This window comes from Passer domesticus, chromosome 6 (assembly GCF_036417665.1).
Source record: "Passer domesticus isolate bPasDom1 chromosome 6, bPasDom1.hap1, whole genome shotgun sequence".
In the NCBI taxonomy this organism is placed as follows: Eukaryota; Metazoa; Chordata; class Aves; order Passeriformes; family Passeridae; genus Passer; species Passer domesticus.
The window spans coordinates 45,366,405-45,392,343 of NC_087479.1; the positions used below are offsets into that span (position 1 = coordinate 45,366,405).

At 41.4% G+C, this 25,939-nt stretch overlaps 1 protein-coding gene across 27 annotated transcripts in view; it reads left to right on the top strand.

The window, feature by feature from the left end:
• Positions 1–25,939, top strand: part of TSPAN4 (tetraspanin 4) — a 414,093-nt gene that overhangs the window by 170,412 nt on the left and 217,742 nt on the right. The window contains exons 4-5 of one of the 27 annotated variants that reach the window (XR_010364877.1): positions 15,913–16,128; positions 17,192–17,718. The exons of 22 other annotated variants lie outside the window; for them this stretch is intronic. Coding sequence is in view for 1 of the 5 variants with exons in the window: in XM_064425152.1 (XP_064281222.1) it covers positions 20,668–20,734 (67 nt within the window). In the remaining 4 variants the exon portion in view is untranslated. Of the gene's footprint in view, positions 1–6,389; positions 7,701–15,912; positions 16,129–17,191; positions 17,719–20,659; positions 20,735–25,939 lie in introns of those variants that run through there. 4 more of the 27 variants (XR_010364875.1, XR_010364881.1, XM_064425152.1 and 1 more) reach the window with 4 other exon arrangements.

The window sequence follows — 25,939 nt, forward strand, 5'->3', positions numbered from 1 at the left end:
GAAATAGATGAGATTTCCTTATTTCTTTTTCTAAAACAAATGTTTGGATCTATTAATAATTTTATTGATTAAGCTGAAAGATTGGAGACTTTTCTCTTTTGTAATTTCAACTCAAACTATGCAGTGCAGCCTCTGAATAGAAAGTAGAATAACAGAAGAGATTTAAAAATAATTTCCAGATAGCTCTATATATGCACTAAAACCAGAAATAAAGGAGATTTTATAGTTTCACAGTAGCATCAAGCAATGAAAATCAATCAGTATGAACCAGGTTTCTAGTATTAAAACCCATCAGCTCATAGTTGGAAGTAAAACAGGTGCAACATTCACAGTAGGGAAAGCAGATGGAAAAAAATGAGCAGATTAATGGGAATATTTTAAATATATGTGTGTGTGTCCATGATCCTTTATCACAAGGGAGAATCCTTTAAATTAAGCTTAATTCTCACCAAAGTCCAATTATATACGTTATACAGTGGGAATGTGTGCTAGATTGACCCTGGCCAGAACTCAACACCCACTGGCCAATTGCTCACTGCCTGCAGCCTCTCTCCAGTGGGATGGGGGATTGAATTGGGAGAGCAAAAGTGAGAAAAGATAATTTTGAGTGAAGCAAAGCTCTGTGTGCAAGCAGAGGAACCAGGAGCTCCTTCCCATCTGCTGGCAGATGTTCAGTCCCTCCCTGCAGGCAGTAGAATGCTTACTTGGGAAGGCAAATGCTGTAACAGCAAACAGCCCTCCTTCTTCCTCTTTTCCCTGAGCTTTTATTGCTGACCACACCACCACGGGCTGTGGGGTATCCCTTTGGTCACTTGGGGTCATCTGTCCTGGCTGTGTCCCCTCCTGACTTCCTGCCCAGCACTCAGGGTGAGCCTTGCCATTGAAGAGTGATTTTGCCTGGTTTTCCTCCAGCGTTGATGCTGCTGGAATTACTGTGCCTAGTGGCAACTAGAAAAAGGTGCTGCTAGTGACTGCAGTTGCTGGAAGTTTCTGCAGCACCCTGGCATTTTTTACTTGGCCATTTTGCCAGAATTCACCATTTTCTTGGATCAACTGCATTCTATAATAAATCCATCACAACATATATCTCTCTGGTCACAAGTTGGAGTTGTGTTGCCATTTTCCCACTGCTGGAGAGGCTTAATTTTTGTTGCTAATTTATTTTTACTGACTGAAGTTTTGGAGTTTTGTTAGGAATCAGCTCCCAGGGTGTACTTTGCTCATATGGGATGGCATCTTCATCCCTTCAGCTATGGCCAAGGCCCTCTGTCTGACTTTAGTTGAACCCATTTCAATTGCACCTAAGGGTTCTAAATCCTCATCTTCTTTATTGCCTTCATTTGGACATGATTAATTCCACATTCATGGCATGTGAATCTCATGTTTTGGAATAGCTTCATTTTTGGAGTTGCAAAGTTGCCTTGTCTTTCCAGTGGTGATTGCTACTTAAACCAGAGCTGGACACTCAGTGGGCTGGGTAATTTTGTTTCCAATGCACAGGCTGTGATTTCACATGAATTTGGGCTTTTGGATCAGTTTTGCAGATGTGCAGGAGGCAGCTTTGTGAGTTACATGTTGACATTGTGTTTAAATGGGGCACTTGCTAGTTTTTCCCAACCCTAATGGTTGCTTTGGTTCTAAGTATTTGGCTTTTTTTTTCTTTGAAATTAGTGACTGTTATATAGCTCTGTTTTAACTTGAGTGGACATCTATGTCTACCTTTAGTTTATTTTTCCCTGAAAATTCTTATTTTAGAATGATAAAAGCATATAATATAGAGTGATTATTTGTAACTGGTACAGAGTATCTCTGGGACTACAAATATGGAGCTCTAGAGAGTTGAGAACTATTTTATACCATAAACCTACTGATATCTTATCCCTGCCCACTCTTTTAATGGAGGCAATCTGTTTTTAAAGTTTTAGAGATGTATTTAAAGTTGCTATTTCAGTCTACATTTTCATATTTTCCTTTGCCTGAAGCAGCTGATATCCCCTGAATCCTGAACAGGCTATTTGTGTGTGAAGAAGCACTATGGCTCTGCCTGTGTAAACAGAATTTGAGTTGCTTCTGAATGCCCAAGCAGTGCCAGAGTTAGGTAAATAAACTAAGTACATTAATTGCTCCTACATCCCTTGAGTGCTTCCACTTTGTAGGTTTTACAGTAATGTTAATGTATTGTAATCCATTATTATTTGCAAAATTAAAATTTTCTTTCTTTGCCTGCATCTGCCACTGTTAATTCAGAAGCTCTAATAAATGCATTAAAAGAGGGAAGTAATAAGCAAAAGAAAGCCCCTCTGGGAACGTATAATTTTACTCTTTATGCTGTGTTGGAAGAAAATAAGCAGTGTAAACATGCAAAGTTAGCATGCTGCTAAAGTGAGACTACAAAGGAAAGTCGTAAAACCCTTCTGTGGCTGTTGCACTTGCGTTGGTTATGAAAACAGGATGAGACTCAGTAAGAGCAGTGGTGTGCTGAAAGCAGGTGTCAGACTTGCAGGATGGGCCTGTGGAGATAGAAGATGTGAGCAGTGTCATGCACTGGGATGGGAAGCTACCCCTTGGGGCACACTGGGTATATAATCTTATCAGGGAAAGCAATAAACCATCAGAAAGCTGGGATTCATGAAGGAAAGAGGGAAAGTCACAGAAGGACCTGTGCGTGGACACAGCATATCAGTACGAGTACAGGTGGCTGAATGGGGAGATGACGCTTGTCAGAGTGAACTGTTCTGATTTGAAAACAATTGCCTTACTGCCTTTTGGGAGCTTGCTAATACTAAATATGCATCTCTCCTATTCATTTGAAGTGCCAGAGGGCAGCAGGAGATGTCAGATATGGATGTTTTCTTTAGCCATTGTATGTATTCAAAGGTGAGCATGAAATAGCCTGAGATTCACAGAGATTCAGGCAGACTAAAGGAAGAAATTAGGATTGGAGTAAGATGGTGGAAAAGAGGAAAAGAAAGTGAACAGGGACTGGATGTTTTGGGAAGCCCTTAAATTGAAAGGGTTTTTTACAAGGCTGAGCTCAGGCAGAAATAGGAAAAGCTGAGCAGCATGGAGGAGAATAAACATTTGTGTGTGGCAGAAGAAGCAAATGTGCTTCATTCCTTTTGGTAGCATTGTGCTGTATCCTGCAGGGGCTTCCATGGAGCTTCAGGGGAGATGCTGGGTTCAGCACCTCACTGCAGGTGGCACCCCTGGAGGCTGTGACCTCCTCCTCAGCCTGGCTTGCAGCAGCCAGGCCTCGCAGGGATTCTGCTGTCCCCTCTGCCCAGGGAGCAGCTGCAGGAGCACTTCAAGCAGCAGTGCCAAAGCACAGGCTCTGTAGGGCAGCTAAATAGCAACCCTGGGGATAAGAAGTGAGCCTTTCCCAGTGGGTAGGACATGACAAATGCCCTGTTGTTTCAATGACATAATCTTCTCCCATTAGTCTAATCACTGTAATTAGTCAAGCTGTCCTCCCTGGTGATGTCCCCTGGGATGTGTGTTTCAAAATTTTCCTCCTGTTAGAGCCTGGAGGGTGCTGGATTTGGGAGTAAAGAAGAGCAGTGCTGTTGCTATCCAACCCAAGAAGAGAAATCTGAGCAAAAGGGGCAGTTTCAGAGTATGACACTGAATAATCACAATAAAAGGATGTGATGTGATCATTTTTGGCAAAGTGTGGGTGAGTTAGTAAAGGAATAAGCTCATTGTGCCGAATGGGATGTATGTGTTTGCATAGGGGCAAGGAAGACTCTGTTGGGATATTTGTCTCGTGGTTTCTGCCCTAAGCACACATTCTGGTGGAAGACTGTCAGTCTGCAGCTGTTAGGGTACTCCCAATCCAGAAACAGGCATGTTCAGTAATACAGTTTTTATGCAGGCATAAAGCAATTACAGTAAAATAAAGGAGGTTCTTTGATTTCATGAGGCTTAAAAATGTGTATGGTCCACAAGGCCGCACAAATCCCTCTTGATTTTCTAATGTGCAGCAGCATTGGGATTTGCAGAATAAATGGAGCTAATCATTTCTTGGAGCTGGTCTGATCCATTGCTTGAGAAGCTGAGAGCTTGGGCTTGTTCCCCTGAGTCATTTGTAACTCCTTTTTTCTGTCTTAAAATGTTAATATGCAGAGCTGTGGAACTTCATGGCCTTTGTAAAGCTTTTGAATTGCTGCAGTGAAAGATTGTCCTCCATAAAGTATACAGTGTTATTCCTAGACTCCTGTGGGGTAGAGTACCCTCCTTTTGTGTGTATTGGACTGAAGGGCTGAATAGCAATTGTTGAAGCTTTGAATATTTGCAATGAATTATGGAAAGAGAATGGAAGAATAGATAACTTTCCATTAATGTAGGTAAGAAACAGATATGCATATAAGTGAACATAAATGTGTATTTGCAAGGCTTTCAGGGAACATAAAAATAGCTATTAAAGTAGAACAAAACAGCTTCAACATTAAGTAGAGCTTCTGTGTAGGAATAGGATAAATATCAGACTGTAAGTAACTGCAAAGCCCCCCCAAAAAGTAGGGCTATAGAAATACTCACATGCCTTTCCACTCATGTCCCACGTTCATTAAAAAGCATCAAATGCTGTGAATCTGCTATCTGCAACATCTGTTTCCTGAGTTCTGTTTAGGAGATGCTGATCTACATTTAGTTATGTTATTGTCTCGCATCCAGAAACATCACATTTTGGCTCCTTTGAAGTGTGTGCCAGCAATGCTTCTTGTTCCAGAGAGGTACCTCATAATTCTGTAGCTTCTCTGCCCCTCCCACTGGCTTGTACATAATGATACAAAATGTTTCTTCTAAGTTCAACAACTACGCTGGTTTATATGCAGACTGAAAATTTTAGTAGGCAGAGGAAGTGCTTTTAAACAGAAGCTCTGATTTTTAAAAGCAGCTGCAAAAATGTCTCCCAATGATTTCTTAGTTTAGCCAGGAAAAAAGAAATATATTCTCATCCTTTTAGTGTGTTATAAAAGTTTATACTAACATAATTCTAATGCAATCAGTAACAATGCAGCGCTGTAAAATAAGTGTAACACGATGAAAACAAGCATAATGGTCCTACTTACCAACCCAGAGCTAAACTTTCAGTGTGAGCATGAAGTTTGGTATTTTTGGTCCATCAATAACACAATTTTGTATTTAAAACTTTTAACATTAGAGTACTATAAAATTACTGTGACTCTTTTGCATATCATTAGCAGTGTAGAGATGTAGTGCTGGTGTCTGGCTGATGGATTAGACACTTTCAGATCATCATTACATCTCTGCCGTGGCTGGTGCTGTCTGTATCTGTAAGAGTAATTCTGGCAATAAGCATTAAGTGATATCATCACTCTTCCAGATAGTCTCTGGAGAAGCCACGCAATGATCTCATGTCTAAGCAGTCCTTTAATCCCTGATGTATCTTTTAATGTCCTGATTTACATGTGTTTCTGCAATAGTGTGAGGAATCACATTCTACACCGAAGCTTAATGGTTTTGGTTTTTTTCTTGGGCTGTCAATTTTTCAAATTCAGCAGTAGAAGTTCATACTTTTCAAGAAAAACTGTATTTTTGGATCGAAGTCTGTGTATACACATACATATCATACACAAGTATGTTAGAATTAGATTTTGTAATTTGGCTGGTTTTCTCATACCCATGTCCCAGTCCTAAACCAAGCTTAGATGAGATTATGTCAGGAAGGTTGCTTGGATTGAGTTCTGTGTGAATCGTTTGCTTGTTTGTTTATTAGAACTTTTCTATGCTAGTAGCAGCCTTAATTCAGTTGCATTTCAATTGCCAGAAATGCTTTTGCTGAAATAATTGATTTCTTTCTTCAACTCAGCAGACTAATATAAATTATACCAACAAAAGACAATGTCATTGCTATAGGCTGTGCCTATGATAGCATTAACTGCTTCAGTTGTGCCAAGATGGGTTGTACTTGCATAATGATACCAGCAAACCATTTCTGAAGCAGACCTTGCCTGAGGCACATGCTTAACTTTACATAATGCAAATAATTTCACTGATTTCTGAAATTATTTATAAGACAAAATCTTGGGCCCCTTATTCCACAGACTTCAGTGGAGCTAAAAGCCACCCACAGGGCATAAAACATTTTCAAATTCTGGACTAGAGCTGATAGAATCCCTGGGGCTGCAACAGAATTGATCTTTTGATATTGAAGAAGAGGTGAGACTTGTGGGTAAAGCATGGAAAACTTAAGAACTGTAGATGTAACTTATTATTCATGTGGAAGAGAGAAAGGAATGAGCAGAGGCTTGCATAAAAGTAATAACATTGCCAAAAGGATGGTCTAGGAAAATGGCCTTTAAAGCAGTATTTTGGATAAATAACTGTGGAACAAGATTGAATCTGTCAAGAGAGTTTTATCTCTGCAGATGACAGGATGCTATGGATGGCCTATTAGCGACACTATGAGGAAACCATCTGCCAAGCTAAGGTAGAGCTTAGATACAAGAATCAAGAATCAAGAGCAAGCTTCAAGATGAGATGATATTCAAGTTATGGGCTGATGCATTAGGAAGATTGTTATTGTTCAGAAGTCATAAGAAAATAAGATAATGGGCAGGAGAGTCTTTGGAAGAAAATGAAGATGTCTGCTTTAGTAATGATGAGTTTGTGGTAATTGCTAAGCACACACATAAAAATATGAGAAAAGAAGCTGAGATTTCCATGTGAACAGACGGTGTGGTGTTTTGGAAGTCATCAAGCAAGCTGAAATTGTGTTTGCAAATGAGAAAAAATGTGGAAGGGAAAGGGAAGAAACAGAAAGGACAGAGGCTAGTGAAACTACAAGAGGAAACTGAGGTGTGAAGAACAGAGAGAGTCCAGCAGAGGACACACTGAGGTAGCACTCAGGGAACCAGGAGGAGGATGCAGAGAATGCCATCTCTGAAGATGTGGAGCGAAACAGCAAAACAGCAGGAGCATGAGCAAAACCACTGAAGTGCCTGACTGAGAGGCTGTGGAGTTACTGTTAAAAGTATTTCCCATTGGACTGTAAGAACATAAAGCAGAATGTTTATAGACTGGCTTCTTTGGAAAGGAATTCTAAATGATTATTGTTGTCATCTCAGAGTGGCTGATGTGTTTTGGCATGGGTTTTTCAAGATGGGAGGGACCAAAGCAGATTTGAAGTTTATTTGTATTGTGAAGAGAAGGCTGCAAGGGAGATCTGAAATCAAGAAGATCACCTTCATAAACAGAGTTGGTTACAGTGGTAGAACAGTTGGTTAAACCTTTTTTGTGCAATCATCAATGAATGATCCCTTGAACAAGAACATTAATGACCTGAACTGTGACTGAGACAGTCACATTGGACCAGTCATGTAACTCTGTGGTCTATGATGGACATTTAACTAGAATTTGTCCCTTTAAGTTTGACTGCTTTTTGTGATCTGAGTCAATGTATGTCCAACTCTGGGTGCATTTGAAAGTTGTTTATTCTGCCATTTGGAAGGCATGATGACAAGTGCATGAAACCCTGAGGGCTAAAGCAGGGTGAGAGCAGTGTCTTCTTGATGTCATGCATCAAATATTGCATTGGACAGACTGAGCTGCTGCAAATGCCTCATGAAGCTCTTAACCATCCAGGAATTATTCCATGCTCTTCTGGTATGATGCATGTGTTCGTGCCTCAGCTGAGAATGCTTGTCCTGTGCCCCAGGAGACACAGAGCCCTAGTTTTCCTCAGCCAGTCTTGCATTCCCTTCTGCAGTATCACTGGTACAAGTTAGTTCACTTTTTTTGCTGCTATGGTCCTTTTTAAAGTATGTTTTGAATAGATTTAACTAAAATTTTCATCACCTCTTAGTACAGTCAGCTGGCTGTGTTCAGATGGGCCAACTGAGGCATTGCATTGATACAGACAGGGACAGAGGCTTGTTGAATGATGGTATAATGTGAGTGGATTCAGCTAATTAGCACCCGTGTTTCTGTTCCTTTTTACTTTGTCCAAGTGAATGCTGTAATGGGCTGTCCCTGAGGACACGTAGATAGCAAGTGTTTCCTGTCCATAAACACCTCTGAAAATGCAGTGACAGTGTTCAGCTCTTGCTGAGCTGCTCAGCACCTGTGAGCAGGAGTGGGATTTTCACTTGTGCTTCAGTGCAGTGTGCTCTGGGTAGCAGAAACCCTTATCTTGCACTTCCATATTGCTGCATGGAACAAAGGCCAGTGTGAAAACAAACCCACCCCATCCCTCCATGGGTATTTTGTTTTGCTTGTCTCTTCATGAGCACTAATTTGCAGTGAGACAACCCAAGGCTGACAAAAGAGAGCTTTGTTGCTTTGTGCTAGCTTAAAGAGTGACTAGGAGAGACTTCTTGACCCACTTGCCATCACTGTCCAGACCTTTTCTAAGATTTGTCTTCTCTGGCTGCAGAGTTTGTGAGGTGCAAATCACCTCTCCTGAAAATGCCCTAAGGTTTCCATAAGATGAAATCACTCACTGCAGGTTAGACTAAGCCTCCTGATTTACAAAAGTGTCACTCTGTTCAGCTGGCTTCAGACAACTTTGAATTCTAAAAGCTGTGGCAAATACCAGGATGGGCAGAGGCCAGCCTGAGCACTCACCTGCCCTGTATTGGGGTTTGCTGCCCTCCCTGTTGTGTAAGTGGGGCTGCACCATGAAATTTAAACATCAAAATGATGGAGAGTCAAAAACATGGCAGAAAGTGAAAGTATCTTTTGATCTTTAAGTGACCCAGTTCATCATGTGGTCCCACAAAATGTTCACGTGTGTATAGTTAAGGTGCTAAATGGTAGTACAGGGAAGTTATTGAAAGAGCAGGGGCTTAGGGTGCCCTTACACAAAACAGAGCAACTGACAGATCAATTTCCTACAGTGCTATTTAATTCCTCTAGGGGTTTCTGCCAACATCCAAAACCTTGTAAGCCATCTAATTCAGGAGTCAGTTTATTACAAATACTGAAGAATGCATTTAAAACCTGATCCCTGTACCTCTCTTGTACTGTGGCTTGAAACCCAAACTATTTTTGTAACATTATAAGGTGTATCAGTAAATGAAATCTTTGAAAAAATCCCAACCACACCACAGAATCCCTTGTGACAGAACTTCTCTATTATGTGGGTGAAGCTGCAGAAGTTGACAATGTCTCTATAAATTCATGAAGGGAATTGCTCTGGAGAAAGTATTTTTTTCCTTTATGAGGGGAAATCAGTCCCCCAGAAACCATGCATTTGATGTTGTGGTGACTTTTCCTTATTCTGAATGCTGACAAACTCTTGGTACTAAAGTGTACTGTCACCCTTTTAGTATCAAGATGTGCATCACACTGATGGTTTTCAAAATGAGGGGAAAGATGGAGAAAGCAAAGAAAATGTTTTCCTTGTAGGTGTCCCTGCGGAAAAAAGCCATTATGTCTTTGTTCTTCCCTCGTACTTTCCACAGGCATCTTGTTTACAAAGTATTTCTCAAAACATTTCTAGGTCAAATCAATCTTTTTTGTACCAGCTTTGACCTCACTCTTATTTATTTATGTGACCAGCTGTTCTCAAGATAAGTGATACAAAAGAGGTAAGGAAAGGAGAGAAAGAGCAAAGGGAGGGAGCAACAACTTTTCTGTCTTCTCTGCCTCTGTGAAATATATAATGCAGCAAATAACCTGAAGGTTTGTTTTTAGCTCTCCCATTAACTAAGCTGCTGGCAGAGATGAGGTTAGCTGACATGAAAAGTCACTTATGACCACAAGTAGCAATATTTGTCTCCTTCCCATTGTAGGGACTGGAAGGTCCATAGCTGTGCAGGGTCCTGAAGATGCTCTCTGTGGGACACAGTCATTATATTCTTGCAGCTGGAAAGTGATGGGATTATCTTGATGCTCTTCAAATGCTCCTTCTTAAGTGTTCCTCACATGACATTGTCATCAGACACATCATGATTCCAGTTAAAGGAAGGTGTTTGGGAGTGAATGGTCTCTCATGCACATTGCAGAAGCAGGTTCCTCCTCAGTGTTGTATCCCTGGGGAATGTATGTTGAAAGATTCAGCTGCCTCCTACAGAAGTTTCATGCAAGTTTGTTAGGGTTACAGTGATAACTCTTAAGATTAGTGCCAGCCACTTATGATGATTATTTTAGTAAGTAAGGAGAGTGAGCATCACCAGACATCCACAAAAGCCCAGGCACCTTCACAAAGTGTCACTTACTCTTTGTGGGTGGTGAAATTGACCTCCAGTGAACAATGTGCTGCCAAAGATAATTTCTGGTATCCGAGATATCCTACCCTATTGACAAAGTTTAAGAAAGAGAAGTAGGATTATCCCAACTTCACAGATTAGATTGGGAGCAGAGTAAGTGTTAGTTAAATGTGTCAGAGCCAGGGTTTGAATCATAATCATCTGAATCTCAGACTGGTGGTTTAGTCTCTAAAAAGGACTGATGTTCTGGAGAGGAAAAGCTTGCAGCAGTCAAAGTTGCAGCTTTGGGGAAGTGACTGGCCAGAAAAATGAGCGTTAGCCAAATGTTTTTTATTTTTGTGTTTGTGTGAGAGAAGCTGTGCATGCTAATTTAGTAAAAATTCAACTTCATAATTTAATTAAAAGTTGTTGTTATCTCAAAACTTTGCAGCACTCCCACATTTCTCCTGACAGCTTGGGCTGTGTGGCACAGACAAGCTAAGATAGTTTAAATGTCAAAATATGCTTTACATTCTTGTGTGTATATATATCAGTGCATTATTGAGTAAAATAAAACTATGCAGTGTGACAGATTACGTTTCTCTAATTGTCATCATTCTTGAAATGAATCTGTGGCTGTCAAGAGAAATTTGCACTTCTGGAAGCATGGGGAACTTTGGAATGATCTATGCTGAAAATAAGGCCAGGACTTACTCTGTGTAGCTCTTTCTTGAACATTGTTGGAGGTGGCTGAGCTTATTTGAATACATTTGATTTTGAATGCTTTCCCTTGCTTTGCTACTTGCATACCAGGCTGTATATGCAGAACTCTGACCACTTTTCTCTATTTATCTATGATTTTTACTGGGAATAAAGAAGTGGGAAGCTTGTATGCTGAGGGAGCTGGTTCTTCCTGTGTTCCTGCAGGATGGCCCCTGCTGCTGTGATGTTTGTGGAGCAAGAAGCTGGTGCCCCCCCATGAGTTAAAGAAGGTTTGAGTTCTCTTTTTGGAAGTGGATGTGAAGTTAGCAGTAGGCTGGAACGGGGAATCTGTTAGCTCAGTTTTGCTTAGGTTGGAGAACCAGGACCAGCTTAGCAGAAGTTAAAGAAGCACTGGTTTGTCCTGGAGCATTATTGCTGGTGGACAAGGGGTTGACATGACCCAGCAATGTGCACTTGCAGCCCAGAAAGCCAAAACAGTGTTCTGGACTGCACCAGAAGCAGCGTGGCCAGCAGATCCAGGGCGGGGATGCTGCCCCTCTGCTCTGCTCTGCTGGGAGCTCATGTGGAGCACTGCATCCAGCTCTGGGGTCCAGCACAGGAAGGACATGGACCTGTTAGAGCAAGTCCAGATGGGGCCACCAAGATGATTAGAGGGATGGAGCACCTCTCAAACAAGGAAAGGCTGAGAGAATTGTGATTGTTCAGCCTGGAAAAGAGAAGGCTTTGGGGTGGGCCTAGTTGTGGCCTTCCAGGACCTGAAGGGAGCCCACAGGAAAGACGCAGAGGGATTGTTTACAAGAGCATGTAGTGACAGGACAAGGGGGAATGGATTCAAACTAATAGAGAATGGGTTTAGATTAGATAGGAGGAAGTTCTTTGCTTTGAGTGGGGGTGATGAGGCGCTGGCACAGGTTGCCCAGAGAAGCTGTGGATGCCCCATCCCTGTCAGTGTTCAAGGCCAGATGGGATGGAGCTCTGAGCAACCTGGGATAATGAAAGGTGTCCATACCTGTGGCAGGGGGCTGAAACTAGGTGACCTTTAAAGTTTCTTCCAATCCCAACCATTCTATGAATCTATGATTATTGCATTCTGTGTGTGTTAGGCAGGCTGAAGTAGTGTATGCACATCACCCATGGATATATTATTACAAGATTGCTACAAGGAGCCACTGAAGAGCATGAGAAAGGGAATGAAGTAATTAAGAGAAGCAGATTGAAACAAAGATGACTCATCTGATACCTTAACTATAAATGTCACCAATAATTTCTAGCTGGGCAGAAATAAACAACTGCTGTTCCAGTTGGCTTTCCTATTTCCTCTAAAAATATTTAATTTTGAGTTTTGTTTACTATGCAGGATCAGTCTTTTGTGTGTTGCATAGATCTAAAGCCATATATTGTCGCTTAAGGGGACAGTATCCCCATCAGGGATACTGGAGGTGCCAACCTTGACACTAAAGTGTCTACTATAATTAGTAGACACTGGAGACTTTAGAACTGTGTGCTCTGGTTGCCAACTGGATCTCTGGGTTGAAAAACATGGTTCAAATGGCATGTTGCATGTAGAAAATTAGAGACAGCAACAGGGGCTTCAGCAGCGCCTCAAGTTCCACACATAGACCTAGTCTTTTTTTTGTAGCAAATGTATCACGAGTCAGGGGTTGCCGTATTGGTTTCCCCAGATTCCTTTACCTGGTTAGATACTCTGTTGCTTTGAGTAAAATCTGGAATGGAATACCGCAGGCAGAATGCCCTTTCCTTATCCTGCTTTTCTGGGTGCAGCTGGATGCCCTCTGTACCCTTGCAGCAGCAGCAGCCAGGCAAACTGGTACATCACACTGCTTTCCTTCTGCCTGAAATGAAGGAGAGACTACTTCTGATTAAAATTCAGCCAGAGGCTCTAATGCTGTAGTATTAATAGCGGTCCTGGCCTTGACAAAAATAGCTGTTAAATGGGGAGTAAAAAGCTTTCTATGTTTGCCAGAGTTATAATGAAAATGGTGGGGCTGTCATAAATACCATGTTCGTAGTTAAAATTATTATGGCTTAACAATTTTCTGATGCATTCCACTGGGTTATTTCCAGCACATTCAGATCTTGGAGTTGTAAAGGCTTAATAGAAGATCTTGACAGTGAGTCTTGATCGGTGCCAGAGGAAAAAGTAGGCAGTGTTTATGAAATACGCTCACATTCTTTACTCACCACCTTGATATAGCTGCTGTGCTCATTTGTTGTCATCTTTATATGTGTCAAACTCTCTCAAGAAACACTTGAACCAGTTTATGGCTGTGGATTGCTGAATTCAGTCGCTGGTGTGGTGCACACTATAGGAGCCTAACAATGCTCATGGCCTGTAAGTACACAGGCTGACTCCTCCTCATCCTTGGTGTTCCACAGAAATGGCTGGAGCTGGGCCAATCTACAATTCCTGAAGCCTGAGCATAATGATGCATCATTGATGCAAGTTACTACTTTTAGGATAAACTAGTGTTTAGAAGGAATCAAGCATGCATGAGTTAATGCTGAACTGTGAAGCATGGCCAGAAGTTGCATTTTACAGATCTTTGTAGATGCCAAGGAACTTAGGGAAAATTTGAATACCAGCCTGTGTGATAATGGTAGAACAATAGTAGCTGAAAAAATGTACAGAAATATTTTATTCCAAGCAGTAAAGCGACTAATGCTGTTCATTTATGATCCACACAGTAGGGACATGCTTTTGCCTCTCTGTAGCTCCAGTTTCAGTTTGTAGCAGGAACTTGAACACTGGATGGCTCCAGCTTTCATTAATTGTCAATTCTGTTTCTTATTTCTCCAGAACAGAGGCTGAACACTCCTATATATTTTTTCACTGATTCCTAGGGGGCTTTGTAAGTGGAAGGAGAACCATGTTTGGAAGTTCTTCTGCTGACCTGCAGGAATATTACTTTCTTCCCATTTTTGTGTATTCTGAAGTAAAGAGAAAAGAACTATTAATTTATCCTGAAGCCAAGAACTGCACAAACCCCATTGTGGCATTATGATCTTTGTAACTTTAGAGATCATGTTGCTGAGTATGGAGGCCACCCCAGAAATACTGGACTGCTAATACTTGGTTATTGAGGTTGCTTGTTTATCTCATACTAAAGAGACCAGCTAGGTCTAGGGGAGCACTCCCATTTGCAGTTAGTCAGAGTACCAGGAAATGCCCTGCTGTTTATCTCTGGGTATCTCAGCTGAGTAAAGAATGCAGCACAGCCATATCAGACAGCAATAGAGAGCTCCCTGAATTCTCACCTCTTGTTTTGCAGGGTTGTGTATGAGGCTTCTCAGTTGCTTAATTAAATATATCCTGAAGTGCCTTTATGAATCCATAGCCTTCTGTGTAGATTACTTTTATGAAGAATTAATAATAATAATAGTCCTAATAAAATATTTTCTGCACTACTGTAAAAATAATGCATTTTTTGCAGAGAAGGTGTATGACTGCACAAGCAAAAGAAATTGGATGTGTTTTATTGCTTGATAGTCAGTGGCTTTTCCAAAGCTTATAAGCAAGCTTGGTATGTAATGCCTTTGGGATCCCTATGTAGGCAATAGTGTTTGGTCTTTGTATTTTGGTAGCACTGGGTCATCTAAAGATTTACAGGGAGGGCTGTTATGTTTTACCAATCAACAGAAACTGTCTGAGAACCAGTAAACTTGAGGGGAAAAAAAAAAAAAGGCAGTGGAGAGTAATTATGATGTGAGCACTTTGAGAAATGATGTCCTAAGAACACTTCAGTGCAGTTGGTAAACAGCAGGGAGACAAGAGCATGAATGTATGTACATGTCACATTAAACAGCATTTAAACTGCTGCTCTGCTGGTGGTTGTGGTGTGTGTCTAGGTGAGGCTGTCATGCCCTGTGACTGTGTGGGCAGTGTCGACAACCACCAGGTGTTCCTTTCAGTACCTGCCTCTCCTACCAGCTGCTCTTTTCCAGGCACCAGGTGGCAGCTGCCTGTTTGATCACCTGAACTGTCTGCTACTGACTCTGTCTTGGATCCCACCTCCAGGTGATCAGACTTCTGCAGAGTCTGCTGGATGCTGGATATGCCTCTCAGATTTCTTTCTTGGCTAGCAAGGTTGCATTGTGTGCTGCTGAGGAACTGGCAGGATCCAACCTATCCTCTTAGAGAGGTGCCCTTTCCAGATTTGATCTATCACATAAAAGATAACCTGCTGTGATTAATCAAGGCTCGGCTGTCTCCTTTGATCAGAGCTTCAGTTATTGATCCTGTGTCTACACTGTACATAAATCATTCAGCTTTCACAGAAAAGAACATCATGCACCATTCTGGTGCCCTTTGGTCAGAATGGAGGGTGTTGGCTGTCCTGGTTTTTAGCAGCATAGCTGAGAACCCACAAAAAAGCAGCAGCTGTAAGCTAACACAGCAGCAGCTGTCTTCAGTCTTCTAGCCTGCTCTGAAAAATACAGGGCTAACTGGATGCTGCTGTTCTTGCTGTGCATGCTGGATATAGTTAGGACTCCCAGGTGTGGGCAGCCTTGGGTAAATATGAAATATTCTGCTGGATTTACCTGGGGAACAGTTGAAGCATGGAAGTGCTGCACTGAATCAATGGCTGATACTCACAAATTCAAAAAATGTGTTGCTTTCTTAGTCTTCCTCTCTGGAAAGCCTGAAAGTGCTGGAAAATATTTTTGCATAGCTATTACTGTTTATAAAAGAAGACTTTATCGTAAGGAAGGCACCTGCTATAAGTCACACAAGCTAAATAACATTTTAATATCCACTGTTCAAAATTGAATTACCTGAGGAAGAAGAGGGTTTTTTAAATTAATTTTCTGTTGAATTATGTGTGTGTGATTCCATTTAGAGAAGTTTGAAAGCTGAACATTTGTGTTACTGTCTTGGTATGATTATATTTGGTCCTGCATTTCCTCCCAATTTGTGTTCTAAGAAGCTAAGAAGAGTTATTAATGTGGTAACACAGAAGATTATTATGTTGTTCAGTAGGTGCTATGACATTTCTTATTTGTGTATATATTTTTACAGAGTTTGCGCTGACATTTTAGCTCCTGATGTGGGAATGTGAAATAAAAAGAGGGGATCAGAAAAGAAATTATAAAGATGGGAAAAAAAAACAAGCTGTGGTCTAAGGAAGAATTTAAGGAGACTGTCTACAAGAATTTCTGAAAGAAACCTTTCATTTGATGCATTTCACACTATCTGACAAGTAGAATATGAAAAAAAAAGAAGCCAAAATTAAAGGTAAATATATGGGAGGTGGGCTGCAGTACTGAATTTAAAAGGTTGGCAATTTCTGTTGTTGGTTTGACATTTGATTGTTGCAAGGTATTTGGTGTTCCTGTTGCAAGTAGAATTAAGCTTTCCTGTGAGCAGCATATACAGACCACGACATGCCCTCCAACTTCATTGATGGACAATGTTTTGTACCCAAAATGAGTGCCTTTAATATTACAAGCACCTACAGTTTCAATAGCTGTACCTCTTTTTGTCAGAACATTCAGATGCAGATTAAATAGCTGTGTTGTAAGGTCTTGAGTTCACGCAGGAAAGCAGTTGTGAGGCAGAGCAGCACTAGCACAGCATCTTTTTTTCAGCAATAGCTCAGAGCAAATGCTTAGGAAGTAGTAGAAGAAATAAGACATACAGGGATAATTGAGTGTTCTGACTGCTTAGAAGCCAACAAGCAAAATGAGTACGTTAGTGAAGCCCGAAGCAGAGGCTCGGAGATACTGCTTTCAGTTCTCCTCTGTGGAGCAGGATTAAGTACAAATATCACACTTTGAGCTTTTCCACATGAGCAGTCTGGATTTGAATCAGTGCAGGGGAATCAGTTTGAGGCCTCTGCCTCTCCAGTGGAGCTGATTCTGTAGGCATCCTTGTGGCTTCTGTTCTAGGCATGATGCTGCAATGACAGGAACACAAATTAAGCCTTAATTAGCAACTGTCCTGTGCTGTGACTGCAAGCCTGGCTCACAGTAGCTGCATGGGTGTTTGTCTTTCTCATGCCTCTGCATTTTGGATAAATAGCAATAATAAATATTTAGGATTATTAGCTCTTGAGGCTGCTGAAGAAGAGGGAAGAAATGTATGTTTCTGGGTGTCTTTTTGAGTTTGGTTTCTGTCTGCATGTAAGTGCAAAAGGTTTGTCAGGCACTTATATTTCTAGTTTAGATCCCAAGATATCTCCTCTTTAGGAATCTCTTCCTTTCCCCTCCTCCTCCTGCAGTTGTACCAGAGCAGTGCTGCAAAGTGGCAGCAGCTATTTCAGCTGTTAGGTCATTCCTCTCACTTTCTGTTCAAGCAGGATCCACAGCCTGACTGTACTTGTTGAAGAGTAACAGAAAGACCTGAAGATGCCTCTGAGTTTCTGCATTATAACTGCTATTTAAAATAATTTGATGTTCTCCCTGAAAATTGAAACTATAAAGTTGATGAATTGGTTTCAGATTCTTTTTCCTGTTGGTCTTCAGTTGCATGGACTGTTTAACACCAGTGATGGATAGTTTCATTATAGTTCTTGTCCTATAAGCATATAGGATCTTTATGAAAAAGTGATTTAGGATTTCTTCACAATGCCTGAAAATGTAATAAGAGATGCCTTTCATGGTGCTAATCCTCAAAAGTGAGATGAGTATTATGTTTTTTTCTGGAAGAACAAAAACTTGAAAACCTGTTGGAATTTGGCACCCTAAATTGCTACTTTTTAAATGTATTTCCTCTTTTTCATATATTCTCCTTTCTCATATATTAAAGCCTCTCTGATAATTGTGATGGAGACTGCTACAATCCTTTTTGTGATTTCTTTTTTGATACTGAAAAGTTGTTTCTGTGCTTCGTGTAGGGTTTTTTCCTTTTCCTATTTGACCATTGAATCCAAGCCAGCCAATAAAATTGAGTACAGGGGGAAAAGTTTGTCTTTCAGAGTGGCAAATATTTAAATAACTATTTTAAACTCTTCATTTAGAAACAAACCAGCAAATGTTGAGGCCCTCACAGATGGCCTCATATCGCTACTCCCTGTTTTAGGCACTCCTCTGGCCATCCCTCCACATTGCTGTATGAGCCAGTGAGTTCAGCTGGAAGCATGGTGAATAATTTCCTGTCTGGTGTTAGCAGTCTCCTAAGCAGCCAGATAAAAAATTCATATGAGGTTATCTTGACTTTTCACCCTCTGGTTTTCAAAAAGCTTGAAATTTGCTGAATAAGGTATTAAAAGCAGAAGCTATTATCAGACAGTCTTGGGTTTGTACTAGCATATGGGTTTTCCTTCCTTCTGAATTCTATTTGGTAGTATGAAAGGAGAACTTTAAATATTCTGCTGAAAAGGAATGGGTTTTATACCAGTCTTTTTTACTTTCTCTTATTTGTGAGAGCCAATAACTTGAGACACTGTCCTTGAACTGGTAGTAATTGAACAGGTAGGAAATATGTACTTCCTAATTCCTAGGTGAAAAGTGATAAAAACTGTGAAGTTACTTGCACAGGGGTTTTGTTAGCTAGACTTATTCTCTCCTGGCTTTTTGTAGCTGATAGAGTTGCTGGTGCTCACTGCAAATGAAAGGGACTTCTGGAGAGTCAGCTCATTGCAGAAATAGCAGAAGGCTTTTTGCTGAGAATAATCTCTCACAGAGACATTAATTCACAGCAACAGTGTTTCTTCTGCTTTATTTCCCCCAGCACTATGTTAAAGTGGTTCAGCCTTCTGGATGTTACAAGCTTGTGTTGCTCCTTTAACCTTCTCTGAGCTTTAGGTCGTTGGTGTCAGATCTGGCCCACTTTAAGATATGTTTCACGTTCTTTTATACACTCTAATTGTAGCTTTCTTCTTCCCCAAATGGTGTCCTTCATTTCTGTTTTCCTTGCACTCTCCACCTACACTTTCTCAATAGTCTCTCTGTAAGTATGAAACAGCAAAGGCTGGATTCCCAGTACCCAAGCCTTGTTTAAAAGGGACAGATCCTTCAGAATTGCAGAACCAGTCTGCATGATGCTAGAGGAAGCCAGTTGTGAGTGATGTGAAATAATCCTGTAATTTTTCCATTACTTTTTCCTAAATAGAATATCTCCAGAATTTCAACTGCCCCAGCTTTGGGTGTATCTGGTCACAAAATTTGTCTTTAAGTTACACACAGCATTAAGGTTACTCTAAGTGTATGTGTGTACTGTGGCTTCATTGCAGCTGCCTTTTGAAGGGACCTCACAGAGGGGTTGCTGCCCCAAAACTCATTAGGAAGCTTGGTTGATTATGGCATTTGCTGCTTGTTGGTGACTGTGGACGGATGGAATGTAGGAGGATAGAGATAGTGGTAAAGGTAATCTCACCCCTAAGGAGTTACAGCTGTGCTAATTACCAAGAATTAGGAACAGGCCTGCCCTTAATAGGCCACAGCTAGATCCAGTTAGGGTGGGTATTGTAAAAGAGTAGTTTGGCTGGCAGAGAAGTTAGATGGAGTTTGTTGGCTGTTCTGTGAGGAAGAAGAAGGAGTCAGTACTGTGAGGAGCTGCCCATGAGAAATCACCAAGAAGGTATGGAGCTGTTGCAATAAGATGACAACAGGTGACCATAACTGTCTTCCTATGACCTTGGCAGTGTCACCCTTTGCACAATATTTTTTATATTGTCCTTGAAACTCTAGATGGCAGGGTCTTTTTCTGTGATGTGATGCTGTTGATTCTTGACTCAACCTTCATGTGCTTCCACAGGTTAAGTACTAATAATTGACTGTTGTCAGTAGGTCTGTCAGTTTTGCTTTGTTCCTCTTGTGTTTCAACACATATTTCTGAGAAATGCCTACAGTAATTTTTCATTATCTAAAGCAAAATATGAGCAACTTAAGTGAGTCTGCTGGTTCTCGGATATTTGGACCTCTTATGTATATCCAGCTATATACCTGTGGACTGTAACCTGCTTAAGTGATTATATAATGGGTTGATAGTAGTTGATTATGTAAAAAAAATTAGTTGGTTTTTATTGTTATTTATACCTCCAGTATTTTTTATTTCTGCAGTACACTTGTAGAATTCTGTAGGCTGAAAATAGCAGAGTTGTGAAGTTTTAAGTGCTCAGTATTCTCTGTATAGTCTTGAAAAGTTAGTTCAGGTGTCTGCTTTTCATTTCTCACTAATTTTTTTTAAATGTAAGACAATTCCATATTTCTGAATGTTTTATATAAAAAGCCATTTTGCTCTCTTTTGTGAATTTTTTGGGATTGCCTGATCTTGTGATATTTATTGTAGTGCATTGTGATTTTGTTTGACATGTAATGATTTTTATCCATGTCTGCAGCTTGCAGCTGAAGATATGAGCACGTATTTGTTAAATGCAGGCTGGGGTTGGTGGTGTACATGACAAACCATATAGACAGTCATTGCTCTGAGCTAATCTTATCTCCCAGGGCAAAGCATTTCTGAGGAATTTCTAATTTTGACAACTGGGATCAAATGTCTGACTTCTGAGGGCTGACAATAATGCCAGGGGCTGTGCTGCTTTGTCCTGTTGGTAGCAACTGTGCAGTTAAAAACCCCACTAAATGCCAGGGAACCATGCATCTTAGCTGGTCAGGTTCAGGGTGGGTGTGTGTGCAGGGTAAGGCATCAGCTTCAGCAGTCTTTATGGGGCAGAAATGCTGTGGCTGCTCAGGGATAAAAATAGTTCTGGGTTTTCAATGGCTGCATTCCATGGCTGGAGCCTGAAATCATGAATCAGGGCTCAGCTCTCGGTCTGTGTGAGGCCAACTGCGAGAGCGCTGCAGACGCCCGGGAGGGGAGCAGCTGGCCAAGATGAGTCTGAGCCCAGCTCCGCTGATACTCTGGGAAGGACCTGTGCTGCTTGTACACTCCCAGCAAGGTATTGTGCATTCATTTGTTGATTTCCAGAAGGAGCGTAGTTACTTGAGTGTGAATAATTAAAGATCTACTGAGCCGTGCAAAATTTGCCACTCATCCGAAGGCAACTTCTAAAAAGTGTCTGTTCCGTGCGAGTTCAGCTTCACAGAGACTTGTAGCTTCACACCTTACAAGCTTCCAGAGACCTGTGATGATATATTGTGATTGGAAGGGCGTGCTGCTCATTCCCACCTGAACACTCTTTTGTGTGAGTGTTTGTCCTTGATTTTTCGTGGCAGTTTTTTTTTCAGAAATTTTCCAGCCTGGAAATTCCTGGGGATTTAAATAGCTAAATAGTTATCCTTTGAAACCCTTCTGCGAGAGTGCTTTTTAAAACTGGATGTAAAACATGGCTGCTTAACTCATAGATCTCCTTGAGATCTATGCAGGTTTAAATTACATTTTGAAAGAATTCAAATGATTGTTCTCAGCTGTTTAAAACATGGCATAATTTCACAAGAAGGAATTTTATATTTACAGTCAGGACTTCGTTGAAAGTGTTACTTTAAAACTACCAAACTTTTTGTAACCAACTTTAGCTTTGAACAGGGTAAACAAAACCCTGTTGTTTTGGGGTTTTTTTTTGTCCCTGAGACATTTCAAATATGTTTTGCTCCAGGCTATTGCTAGTAGGACCTTGAGAAATAGATGTTCCTGCAGATTTTGGCGTGCCCTGTGACTTGAATAACTGTGTGATCCTCCTTCCAGAGCGAGTTGCTAGATTTCGTGCTGCTGGAAGTGGCCAGGCCAGCCGTGTGTGCAGATTCTGTTCCATTACTGCCCGGGGCAAAGCGCCGCAAATCTACCTGCGGTAACCTTGCAGTCGGCCACAGGGCTCAAGTGCATTCATCTGGTCACTTTCTGGGCCCCGGGATGCAGCCACACACACTTGTCTGACCCTCAGTGCATCTGCTCTTGATACCCCTGTGTGCCTGGAGCAGTGGCAGGCACCTACCTTCTGCTCTGCTGGACTTCCCATGTGACACGGGCACCTGCAGCTGGGCTGTGCCCCCGTACTGCTGGGTGGGCTTCTGGTAGCTCAGCATGGAGCTGGGGACAGGCGGTCTTGCTTTAGCAACCCAGCTGCCAAAACTAATGGCGACTCGTTTTCTTCATTTCTGGTGGGGTGGCACAGCTTGTCTCCCTGAACATTCAGAGCAGAGGATACTGTTTTCTCATGCACTCCCACATTGTGAGGCTGATCTGTAACATAACCAAAGTGAATTTGGCAAATCTCACTTGGAATAACAACTTTGGAAAGTGAGAAGCATATTGCTCTAAGACTGGGAGTAAAACTGAGTAAGTCAAAGTTGCTCCATGCTGTAAGCTAAGTTAGGGAGGTGTGAGGTTCAGTTACAAGATGATTAGCAAACATAAGGAGTTTAAAAATCTGTCTTTTATTTTCCTTGACATGTTATAGTGTGGGAAGCACTGGACTTGGGTGCAGGACCTAGATTCTGTTGCAGAATTGCTGGTGGAATTCAGTCACCTAATCTTCTTCCTTTTCAGTTCCCATTTTGTATAAGGAGGATGCATTTATAACAGAGATATCATAGGAATAAAATTTATTTATCACAAATGTAAATGCTAATGCCATCTTTGCCTCTTCAGAGCTGCCCAAATGAAGGGTCAGTGCAACACTCTTGGGAGGCCTGTTCCTCTTCTGATACAGTTTTGTGTCCTTGTCAATAAAGCCCGTTTGAAGAGGGTGAATATGGACTGTGGATGGTTAAAAGTATATTCCAAGAGCTGTGTGAAGTCTGAGGACAAGAACAAATGCTTTAGTCCTGGCTACTTGTGTTCTGTGTGCTGGCCTCACTGTATGCTCCCCTTCTGGGAGGTTCAGTAAGAACTAGAAATACATTGCAGGGCCTAGGTTAGCCATCAGCATTGCACAAATTTAGGTGAATGGGTATTTTAAAGAAGTGACACGGCAAAACTGTTGGTATAATTGTACCAATAGCAGAGCTGCCTAAAATAACAACATAAGAAAGTGTTTCCTAACTACAGCACTTTATTTAATGCTATTTTTGCCTACTGTGGATAAAGCAATGAGAGGTATCTCAAATATTCAGTCAGTGGTCCCAGATATTATGTGCTCTTTGTGTTAGGAATTACAGCACTTCAGCTATTTGCCGGAGTTGTTAGATAAGGTGAATAACTGAAGATTTGGATGTTTGCCCAAGCTGTCTTCATTTAATTATTCTGTGAAACCTCATTAGAGATGAGCTGCACCTGTGATATTAAGAAGGACCTATTTTGAAGGTAGTTCAGACCTTGATTCATAGCTCAATTTAAAAAATACTCTTTTAGAATTTGAAAGTTTTTTCATCCTCATGTACTTTGTTACAGCTACTGTTCAGTCTTGATCTGATTTTTTTGAGAGGACAGAAAAGACTGATGATGCATTTGGTAGCCAAAATGGTGTTGGCAAACTGGAGATACTGCCTGAAATAAGTGGATAAATGCAATATATTTCACTTCAAAAATAATGACTACACAAATACAAATAGGCCTGCAAAGAGAAGATCTGGAGTTTATTGTGGTCTACAAGGTGAAATTATGTCCCAAATGCTGTGTTGCTTCAAAAGGCAAAGCCATCTTGCAATACAAAACCAAAATATGCCACTTGTGAAACCTGTAAAGTGATCTATCTCCTTTACACTAAGTATAGTCTCAGCTGGGGTGTAGTTCAGATTTTGGGAGCTACAGTTAAAAGATGGGTATCAACTGGACAATTTGATCTAAGTGCGGTGGAAATGATCGAGGTCAAAATAAAATCTCAGGCAAAGATTATGTGAATTGGAGTTCTTTGGTTAAAAAGAGATGGGTAAGGATATTTAACAACATTTTTGCAAATGTGTAAATGGCTGCTGGAAAGAGGCAGGGAATAGCTCTTTAGATGTAAGGTAAGAAGTAATAGGCTCCAGTCACAGAAGGTTCAGGTTTGTTAAATGATGGGGTGTTTGTCTGGGGTGATGTAGGTACGAGCTGTTCTGCTGTCACCCATGTTGTCTTTTCAAGTCTCTCCCAGTTCTATGATTCTATAATCCTGCATGATTACATGCTTTGACCTGGAAACTAATGTCCTTAATCCTCTGCAGCAGGCACTGAGCTCAGTATCTCCCAGAGAATCTGTTCCTGCAACTGTGGCTGATGCTGTTGTAGATAGGAGTGGCTGGGTGCATGTGTAGCCCTTTGGCAGTCACAGGCAGCATGGAGATGTGAGTCAGGAATGTTTGGTTGCCTCAGTTTCTCACACTACAAAAGCTGTAGGACAACCACTTGGATTGCCAGGTGGTAAATGCAGAACAGGTAAGAACTTTCATATAGTGTTTGGTTAACCTGAGAATCTTAGTGTTGTTGGATGTGTTGGGTTCCAAAAGCAATTAGACAATATTATGCCAGCAGATCTGTCAAAAGCATTTAAACATAATGTACCAGTTCTAGTGTGAGAATTTCTCAAGACACATGTTGCTGGAGGCTGGATACCGTGGAGGCTATTTCTAAGTTTGTGCCCTGCTCTTATACTCTTGGCACTCGCAAGTGGTGTCTGTCAGAGTTTGAAGGGAGACCTGGGTCCAAAATTTATTGAGGGAGGGTTTTCTCTTTCTCCAGTCTGTAGTGCACAGCCTATGGCAGCCTCCACATGCCTGATGATCAGCACATTTAAAATAGCCTTTTGCCTGTCAGGCTCTGAGAAGAGCCCTGGCTAGGACGACTTCTGTTTCCATCTGAGAATTATTCTGTCAGCACTCCCACTTCAGTCCGAGAAGCGTGGTGGAGCAGCTGAGATGGAATGGGAAGAGGCAGCAAAAATTCATTCCCACTCACTGGGCATTCTGATGTCTTTGCTGGGAATTTCAGGGCATTTGCTTCCTAGATTATTTCCAGCCAGAACTGTGCTATGAAGTATCAAGTCTTTGCTTGTATGGATAACTTAGGAAGCCCCATCATGAGAGACATTTCTGAGTACAAAGCTTGGCATGGCTTACAGGAGGAACTGCAAATAGTCATGAGGCATGTGAGCAAGGTCAGATAAAAACTGCATAAATGCTATGTGTCCATTTTTTTCACTCATAAAATTGCCCTGTCTTTAGCAGGATGATACTGTGAATGATCCTTAAATAATTTCACAGAATGATAGAATCGTTAGGGTTGAAAGAGACCACTGGAGATCATCCAGTCCAGTTCCCTGCCAAGACAGTGTCCCCCAGAGCAGGTGATACAGGAACTTAGCAGGTGGGTTTTGAATATCTCCATAGAGGGAGACAGCACAATTGCCCTGGGCAGTCTGTTCCAGTGCTCTGCCACACAGAGTGTAAAGATGTTCTTCCTCATGTTGAGGTGAAACTTCTTCTGTTTTAGTTTATGGCCATTGCTCCTTATCCTGTTGCTGAGCAGCACCAAAAAGAGTATGGCATATCCACCTGGCACCTATCTTTGAGATATTTATATGCATTCATGAGGTCTCCTCTCAATCTTTTCTCTCAACAGGCCCAGCTCCCTCAGTGTTTTCTCACAAGAGATGTTTCAGACCCCCAATTTCTGTAGCTCTTGTGCTACCATTCTGTTATGTTTATGTGTAGTGAGGACATGGCTCTGTGGGATTGATGTGCCAGGAGGTGGCATGCAAGCAGCAGGCTCTTGGTGCTTTTCTGCCTTTCCTCCGTCAATGCTAAAGCCACTGTGTTGACAAGAATAAACAATGACTTTACCTGTGGGGCAAACAATTCAAAGTGTCGACTGAAGAATATTGAGTAATATGGCAGAGGCTGTCTGATAAAAGAATGCAAGGGCAGAAAAGGCCATAATGAGAGCTAAGCCCCTCTGGTCATGTTCAGCTTGTTACAGAAGAAGGTCTGATGGGTCAACGTGGGGGAGCACACTGCTAAAGAGAGTATTCCTGTGTTTGATAACAGATTGATAACAAAAAGGAAATCAGGCAGGATAATGTCCACATAAATAGTTCTTAGACCAACAAAATCCATCTTTTAGACTGTCTCCTAGAGTATGATGCCTTGATGAGTGAGCAAAAGAGACTGGCATTGAGATTTGGAAAGGTGTTGTGCTACCTCACTCTTCTATCAGGATACTAAAAATACCTCTGCAGTTCAGGAACAAGGCTACAGGAGGCAGGAGTCCTTGGAAGGCTGGCTGTATTGTA